This window comes from Schistocerca nitens, chromosome 2, assembly GCF_023898315.1.
Source record: "Schistocerca nitens isolate TAMUIC-IGC-003100 chromosome 2, iqSchNite1.1, whole genome shotgun sequence".
Taxonomy (NCBI): domain Eukaryota; kingdom Metazoa; phylum Arthropoda; class Insecta; order Orthoptera; family Acrididae; genus Schistocerca; species Schistocerca nitens.
The window spans coordinates 969,563,333-969,572,759 of record NC_064615.1 but is presented as its reverse complement, the minus strand read 5'-3'; the positions used below and the strand labels follow the sequence as shown (position 1 = coordinate 969,572,759).

Sequence of the window (9,427 nt, the reverse complement as noted above, 5' to 3'; positions counted from 1 at the left end):
ACTATTTTATTTTTTTATACATTTTGTTTCAGAAGTCTGAGGACTAAGTCGTAAATAGTATTAATAATCTTGAAGTATAGTAGGTAGTTGCTCATCTAATCTAAGCACTAAGAAATATGCTGTCACGTTAGCGCCACGGTGTATTTCTCATGATCGTTACCGAGTCGTTTATCATTCGGCTTGTATTCCTCAAAACACTTCTTTGCTTTATCGCAGTTAATCTCTGCCTGTGATGTAGATCTGTGGGCAGTGAATCGCCGGGTGATTGTCGAAAACTTAGTAAAAGATTCATAAATTCAAATTTTTTATACCTGTAAAACCCAAATATTTCTGTCTGGTAGTTCATCATTAAATCACGAAAATGGCGAGTGTGTCCTATCAGATTGCGAATTTATTGGAGAAGGTAAGTGTATAAACGGCTGAAGTAAATGTTCATCAGATTTGTGTTTTTACTAGCTTGATTCGCAACAAAGTAGCGACAGCTTTCCTGATTTTTGACAGTCGTATTCAGAATAAAGATAAAAATGAATTGCTTTATCATGTAGTGGTTTGTGTCTCCAGCAAGCTCAGATTCTTTTTACATTTTGACAGTTTTTGTTATGTTTAGTTTCACGTTTCAGATATACATCTTGCGAAGTATGTTTCATGGGATATTGCACATTCAGACTGTGGTTTGGAACATACATAGTTTTTATTATATTAATGGTTGTAGGAAGCAGATATTTGCATAAAATTTCACTTAGTGTTCACCCGATTTGTGCAACATGTACGTTAGTGTTGTATCTCTACCAAACTTTAGTGTTGGGGAAGTGGATCAAGGTATTTAACATGCAAGTAAGGAAAATAAGAAAGAACTCAACTTTCAACGTTTTGATTAAAGCAACCTGTTGTAATAAGTTACTCATTTTTCGAAGGAATGTTGACTAAAGTTATGTCATTGTTTGATTTATGTTAAACTCTGCACTAAATGTATTTCTTAGATTTAATATAATATGTTTGGGTATGTGCCTGAGACATTTTGTATGATGTAGTACAGAAGGTATTTATTTATGTGTAGGCCTACTGATGTTTCGTGCAAGTTGCTATTAATGAGACCATTTAAAACTCTTCAGATTGTAGGTGTGTACATTGTGCAATTTCAGTGTGAAACCAGAATAAATTCCACCATAATGGTAGGCTGTTATTCTGATGTTTGTGGAGATTTTTTGTCCACTTGTACAGAGTGCCATGTATATAATTAAGCTAAATTAACTTACTAGGTTGTGGTTAATGGACAACATGAGTTCATGTGTAAATAAATGTTGAGTTTAATAGTGATATTTACAAGATACCAATTTTTGTTGCCCCATGTTGTCAGTGTCCCTTTTTGTTCGAAATAGCCTATGTTTGTACTATGAATAGCAGTCCCCAGTAGCCGAGTACATAGCAGAACAGTGAATGGTGCTGTGCATGGTATGGCTGCTCCATCACTGTTTATATCCGACAGAGTTTAATTTTCTTAGACCCTAGCACAATGCTCAGCTTCTGTAACATGTTACTTCACCTGTACCCTGCTGCATGCCCCCCCCCCCCCCCCCCCCCCAGCATTTGCACATGAGGCCTATTTTTTTGTTGTATGTCTACTCTGAGAGCTATGCCATTGAATTTTTTACTGCTGTCGACTTGGCTAAATCAGGACATTAGCATCATCAGCTAATAGACATTTAGTGAGATTAATATGTTTAAAAAGGCCATTGGGTGTAAAGAAAAAGTAAGACATATAGTGCATAGGTGTATGAACATGAACAAAGGTTTCGGAGACAATATCCTTGGTTATTGTTCCAGTTTTTGGGTGTCAGTATTCAGTTATGTGCGTGCAAGGTATGAAAAGATACATCAGTTGGTATTTTAAAAGCTTAAATGAACAGAGCTTTTGTACCTCCAGTGTACAACTCTTGTTACCAAATCTGCTGTTTTCCAATTGTTTTGTGACACAACAACCAGTTCAGGTAATAAAATGATTTGGCTTTGAAAAGAGCTTGTTCTGTTTACTACATTGTTCATTTAGAATGAGATTACACTGTCGCAATTTTCAACAAAATCTGAAATGAATGAAGTTTATTGCAATTACAAGCTTATATCTACGGCTACACTACGTATCGGTCTTTTATGGTAATTATATTTTTGCACTGAGATTTGGTGACTTTGCTAACTCTCAAGCAAATTGTCACAGCCCAGCCAAACCTAGGTCTTGGGACATGCTACAGGTCAGTCTGTCAGAATAACTTTTATTGACCAAACTCACATTCCATCCTAACATAGGCCTCAGGCTACACGACAGGTCAGTCAAATAGCAAACTAATATAAAAATCATTAACGAACCTTAAAATTTATTGTAACCATATCAGTAAAAAATATTCTGGTATCCTTAATCTTGGAAACAAATGTAATCAATTCATATCTTATGCTGGAAGAAATCATTGGCAACTCTCATTGGCTACTGTACACTATCCACCCCAACTGGCTGACCAACGTCAACGCATTGCCAACATCAGCACATGCTGCAAAAGCTGCTTATACCCATAAGTACATTCCAGCGACCGCTGCTTACTACTACAAGAAATAAATTTTCAATAATGTTTATTTCCAGATGACATCAAGTGATAAAGATTTCAGGTTTATGGCTACAAATGACCTGATGACGGAACTTCAGAAAGATAGTATTAAGTTAGATGATGATTCAGAAAGAAAAGTTGTAAAAATGCTGCTTCGTTTACTAGAAGATAAAAATGGAGAAGTTCAAAATTTGGCAGTGAAGTGGTGAGAATATATGCCTTCTTTGTTTCTGTATTTTTTTTTTAATAATGTGAAGTGAATATTTATGTTTCTTTTTTATTTTTACTATTAGCTTGGGACCATTAGTAAACAAAGTCAAAGAATATCAAGTGGAGACAATAGTAGATGCCCTGTGTGGGAACATGGTCTCTGATAAAGAACAACTTAGAGATATTTCCAGTATAGGCCTAAAGACAGTTATCAGTGAATTGCCTTTGGCCTCAAGTGCACTAGCCACGAATGTTTGTAAACGCATAACGGGGCGTCTCAGTAGTGCCATAGAGAAGGTGAGTACTTTGGTTCGTGTGCTCTAAATTTTTATTTTAACTCTTAAAGTTGCAATTACATATATTTTTATTGCTTGACAGGTGAGTGAGCTTATAAGTACATTGTGTAATTTTTAACAGATATATATTTTTTGTATTGTTTACATTTCCTTGTGGACCATCCTGATGCACTGGGATCCTCTAATCGTCTTAAAGGATAACTTGACATTTGATGAGAGTTTTTTGTGCTGAATTGAGGACAGGGTGGGAGTTCAGCAGGTGCGAAGAAGTGTGTTCTGTAGCAAGAGACAGAGGAATTTTGTCAAATGCATGTCATATCATAGTTGTTGGCTTTGACAGCTTACAACCAAATCGTCAACTTCTAACCAAACCTAGACCTCGGGCTATGCCACAGATCATTGTGTCACCACAAGGTTCAGAGACAAAATTTCTTACTATTTTATATATAATTGATTTTGCCAACTCTCAACCAAATTATCACCTTTTGGTCTCAATTTTGGCCCTAGAAAAACATTGCGTCTTTTCTCCCCTTACCGGTTATGTGAAACTATAATACCACTGGCTACGTGAAACTGATGCAGTGTCATCCTATGCATGGGAGAGAAATAAGACTGTGAATGCTGTGGTTCCCAATCCAGACTTTAGCTATGAAGTCTCCTTGGCTCCTTTCTTGGCATGGTAACTTGACTGCATTGTGGGGTGGCTCATGTGGAGGTTACAAAAGTTTTTAGAAGATCTTCTGAGGAAGAGGCAGAAAAGTGACCTGCTGCCTTTAGTGAGAATGAACTTGGTCGTGTAACCAGGTACAGCCAGGATTAAGTTGAAAATGATAAACATTGTTAGCTGACAATGGAAGTGTGCTGTTAACAAAATTAAATTTATTGGTGATGAGAAACAGTGACAGTGCAGGCAGAAAGGGTGACGGAATGTGCAAGCAGAAGGTTAAAGCTGAGGAAGTGGGTGTCGTGCAAATTATGATCTATGGGACATGATGCTAAGATGAGTGGATTTGAAGTAATTACTACAAAGAAAAAATAGTGAGAATGAATTTGACCATTTGGATAAATGTATTACTTGGCATCAACTTTTACAACATAATGAATGATACAAGGAAATAGGCCTAGTAACTTTTCTGAGACCTTTTGCTTATATGATGCAGAACTTCAAAGTTAGCAAAGAAATTCAGACAAGAGAAGGATGTGGGGATGGGAATCGGAGAATGGACTGAATCGTGATCTTTTTTAAGGTACCATCTATAAGTATTAAAGCTTTTCAGCCTGATGGGCTTTTGGTCAAGATGTCAATGAGAGAAATTTACTTCCCAATCGGTAAAAGACTAAATTTTGCAAAGCATTGTAGTAGTACTATGTGTAGAGTCCCAAGCTATAGTGCTGAAAGGCATGGGTTAGGTACTGCTGTAAATTATTATTATTTTTTTTTTCTGTCTCAATGTATTGTTGGATATATACACACACACACACACACACACACACACACACACACACACACACACACACACACACACACACACAGGGTGAGTCACCTAACGCTACCGCTGGATTTTTTATTTATTTTTATTTTTTTCTCCATGTATTGTTGGATATATATATATATATATATATATATATATATATATATATATATATATATATATATATATATACACACAGGGTGAGTCACCTAACGTTACCGCTGGATGTATTTCGTAAACCACATCAAATACTGACGAACCGATTCCACAGACCAAACGTGAGGAGAGGGGCTAGTGTAATTGTTTAATACAAACCATACAAAAATGCATGGAAGTATATTTTTTAACACAAACCTATGTTTTTTTTTTAAATGGAACTACGTTAGTTTTGTTAGCACATCTGAACATATAAACAAATACGTAATCAGTGCCATTTGTTGCATTGTAAAACGTTAATTACATCCGGAGATATTGTAACCTAAAGTTGACGCTTGAAACCTCCGACGTTCAGTTGCGTGTTGTAACAAACACGGGCCACGGTCGGCGAGCAGCATCTGCAGGGACATGTTTATGATGATGACCGTGTTTACGAGTGTGGCTGTAGTGCACTGTTGTGGTTTGGTCTAGCATGTAGCGCTTGCTGCTATTGTTGTTCTGCATTCGTCTCCGCACGCAGACCAACTGTAGTACACCGTGTTAACAGACGTCTGTGATAGTGTAGTGTTGTAGGAACTGTGACCATGGTGTATTCGAACTCTGAAAAGGTGGAGATGATACTCATCTATGGCGAGTGTCGACGAAATGCAGCTGAAGCCTGCAGTGTGTATGCAGAACGGTACCCGGACAGAGAGCATCCAACGTGCTGCACATTGCAAAACATCTACCGCCAACTGTATGCAACAGGTATGGTTGTAGCACGTAAACAGGTCCGTAACAGGCCCGTTACAGGAGAAGCGGGTGCAGTTGGTGTGTTAGCTGCTGTTGCCATGAAGTCACACATGAGTGGACTGAGTCAAAGTAGTGTCATGCGCATACTGCATCTTCACCGCTTTCACCCGTTTCATGTGTCGCTACATCAGCAATTACATGGTGATGACTTTAATCATCGAGTGCAATTCTGTCAATGGGCATTAACAGAGAATGCGTTGCAGTTCTACCTGTTTACCGATGAAGCGGGTTTCACAAACCACGGGGCAGTGAATCTACGGAACATGCATTACTGGTCCGTGGACAATCCTCACTGGTTCAGACAGGTAGAGCGACAGCAACCGTGGACTGTAAATGTATGGTGCGGAATCATTGGCGACGACCTCATTGGTCCTCACTTCATTGCAGGGGCCCAAACAGCTGCAACATACATCGCGTTTGTACAGAATGATCTGCGAACGTTGCTCGAAAATGTCCCATTGGAAACGCGTCGACGTATATGGTATCAACATGATGGTGCACCTGCACATTCCGCAATTAACACTAGGCTGACCCTTGATAGGATGTTCGACGGGCGTTTCATAGGACGTGGAGGACGCATAAATTGGCCAGCCCGTTCTCCTGATCTTACACCTCTGGACTTCTTTCTGTGGGGTACATTAAAGGAGAATGTGTACCGTGATGTGCTTACAACCCCAGAGGATATGAAACAATGTATTGTGGCAGCCTGCGGCGACATTGCACCAGATGTACTGCGGCGTGTACGACATTCATTACACCAGAGATTGCAATTGTGTGCAGCAAATGATGGCCACCACATCGAACATCTATTGGCCTGACATGTGGGGACACACTCTATTTCACTCCGTAATTGAAAATGGAAACCACGTGTGTACATGTACCTCACCCCTCATGGTAATGTACATGTGCGTCAGTGAAAAAGACCAATAAAAAGGTGTTAGCATGTGGACGTAATGTGCTGTTCCAGTCTCTTCTGTACCTAAGGTCCATCACCGTTCCCTTTGGATCCCTACGTAATTCGGTGCTCTCCGATACACACGATCGAACAGCGGAGGAGTGGTACTCAAGCGTCAACTTTAGGTTACAATATCTTCGGATGTAATTAACATTTTACAATGCAACAAACAGCACTGATTACGTATTTGTTTATATGTTCAGATGTGCTAACAAAACTAACGGGGCTACATTTAAAAAAATGTAGGTTTGTGTTAAAAAACATACTTCCATGCATTTTTTATGGTTTGTGTTAACCAGTTACACTAGCCCTTTTTCTTCTTTTATAACAGCTGATAATTACCTTTATTACACTGGTTACAGAGTGAACGTGGAGAAAAAAATGGAATTTTCATGTTTAATGTGCAGCAGGTACATTCAGATTCATTTATTATGTTAAAATTCATAATTTTGAGAGGGGCAATCATTACAGAAACATTGGTAACGTACTTTGTTGTTGCGCCCCCCCCCCCACCCCCCCCCCCACCCCACACACACACACACTCTTGATGCGCAAAGAAAATAGTGTGGAGGCAAATTAAATGAAGTTTTTACAAACATATTAGCTATAAGAATTAAAGTGAGCAGTGGTTTATTTAGATACGTATGGATTCTGTGAATAAATGCTGGCAAAGTGATAGTGTCTGAGGAATATTATCAATCGAAAGGGCCAGTCTGATTGTACTATGCAGGGTATTTATGTGGAGACTTTCAGCTTGTGGCGATGTTCCACTTGCAAGAATACTGGAGTGTATGGTGCTACTACCTCCCCTTCCTGTTCCTCAAGTGCAAACACGAAATTGCAACCATCCTGGCCAAGTATTCAGTTTGGTTTGTCAGGTAATACGGGTGATACTGTTCACTGTGTGCGTGCTTAAGCTCGCTACTTTGTGTGTGCGCGCATGCCTGCTGCTTTGTCTGTATGGATGAGTGCACTTACTTGGTCCAATTTTATGGCTGACAATGATAACCAATTTTCAGAAGGAAGACGTGTCTGTTCAGCTGGAAGCTTTGGACATATTGGCTGATCTGCTTTCAAGATTTGGTGGCCTGTTGCTCAGTTTTCATACCACAATACTTACTGCATTGATACCACAGTTGTCGTCACCTCGCCAGGCTGTCAGAAAAAGGTATAGTTCCTTCCTTAGCCTACTTCAATATTTGATGGTTGTTGGGATCCAATCACCTGTGCAGGAGTAATTTTACCCGAGTGTTCAACTCTTGTTATAATACGAAAAAGTTAAAATAAAAAAGTCAATTAGTGCCGTTATAAATATTTTGCTTCCTGATGGAAACTACGTCATATAGAACTCAGTTACTTTAAACATTTCACCCACATTTGTCATACCTTAGAACATACACCAAGAATTATAATTAATACACAGTAATTTGCAACAAGGAGATAATAGTTCATCATACATGACATTTACATTTAATGGAAGGGAATAATTAATGAATATGCATTAGTATTATTAAGTTCAACATTATGATCAGTAATATTGGCATGATATCATTAATTATGAAATGAGCTAATTGTATGTGAGATAGATAGGGTTTTGGGTGGCATTACATAAAAAACATGTGCGTGTGATATTAACATGTCACATAATTTGTACTTTAAGCAGCAGTGTAAATAAACTGGTATCGCAGCAGTCACTAATACATACACCCAGTGAAGTGCCTCTGTAGTATGAATTGTCTGCAAATTGAAGTGAGTCACAGAAAAGTTAAGAACAGATTATGTCAGTGAATAAAGATATGTATTTGCTGTCAGTATTAGTAAGAGTCTATGGGTTTTGTCCGTGGTTCTGTCGAGGATCTACTTCTGTAATCAATCTATAGGTTTTAGTGCCATTTTGCAACGTGGTGTGTTTGCTAGTTTACTCAGCCAGTTGTAACTTTTGCAGCCTTTTTATCTTATTAATTAGTCAAGATATTTTAGTCTGGGTTGTGCTTTATTCTTTCCTCCTAATACCCCTTCAAAAATTGCCTTTACCAGTCATACATGACTTACAAGGAGAATGTGTAAGACGGAGCTCACCAGTTTTGGCTTAAACTGTGTAAGTAGAAGCAGTGAGCTGCCCATTTAAAGACTTTCCTAGAATATCCTATCTGTGTGGGCCATTGGAAGAGGTAAAACACACTCCAAAGATTTTAGAGTAGTGTGTGATGGATTTTCGAGGAACAATGGTTAACCTATTAGTCCCAACAAAATGAAAAAAAAAAAACACGATTTAAAAGTTTTCATATAATTGTGTACTGTCATAGTAAGCAATGAACACAATAAGAAATTGGCAAAAAGTAAACATTTGATTGTTGTAAGGAGGTGGTTGCTGCACCCTGGAATATAATTGTAAATTTTTTTCAGAAAATTAATCTTTGTTGTAATAAGCAACAGATACAAGAAAAAATGGGGGGAAAAAGTCAGTTGTTTCAAGGAGGAGGTTTCACTTTGGAAACATTGGGACATCCATATTTTAGCCATCCATCATTTCTTGTGATACAATTGAGAAGAAATTAGAATTTTTTCTAAATAAAATCCTACTTCTCAAAATTTTCAAGAAGTAACAATGCCTAAAACAGATTATCTTCCTAAATAACAAGCAAAAATGAGCTTAAAGTTTTATGATATTTGTATCATAACTCCATTCTGTCCCAGTGATTTCATTTTGATAGTACTTGTAAAAGCAGACGTACAAACTCAAATCTAATCCATAACACTTTCCTTGACAACTGCACCCAGTTATGTAAAATAACTTTTTAAATTAATTAATTAACCACAAGCAAATTGAATATATTAATTTTACTTATACAAACTGAACTGTTTAAAAATACAGTGAAACCTGATTTTACACTTTTCAAGGGACCTTAAAAAAAATGTTGTAAAATGTCAGAAAATGTAAAACGGGGAAAA

The 9,427-nt window shown here is 37.9% G+C and overlaps 1 protein-coding gene across 1 annotated transcript in view; it reads left to right on the top strand.

The window, feature by feature from the left end:
* Positions 1-227: 227 nt before the first annotated feature.
* Positions 228-9,427, top strand: part of LOC126237296 (cullin-associated NEDD8-dissociated protein 1) — a 165,061-nt gene continuing 155,861 nt past the window's right edge. Inside the window, exons 1-4 of the mRNA XM_049947252.1 lie at positions 228-403; positions 2,630-2,799; positions 2,888-3,101; positions 7,495-7,643. Coding sequence (XP_049803209.1) covers positions 362-403; positions 2,630-2,799; positions 2,888-3,101; positions 7,495-7,643 — 575 coding nt within the window. The 5' untranslated portion in view covers positions 228-361. The remainder of the gene's footprint in view (positions 404-2,629; positions 2,800-2,887; positions 3,102-7,494; positions 7,644-9,427) is intronic.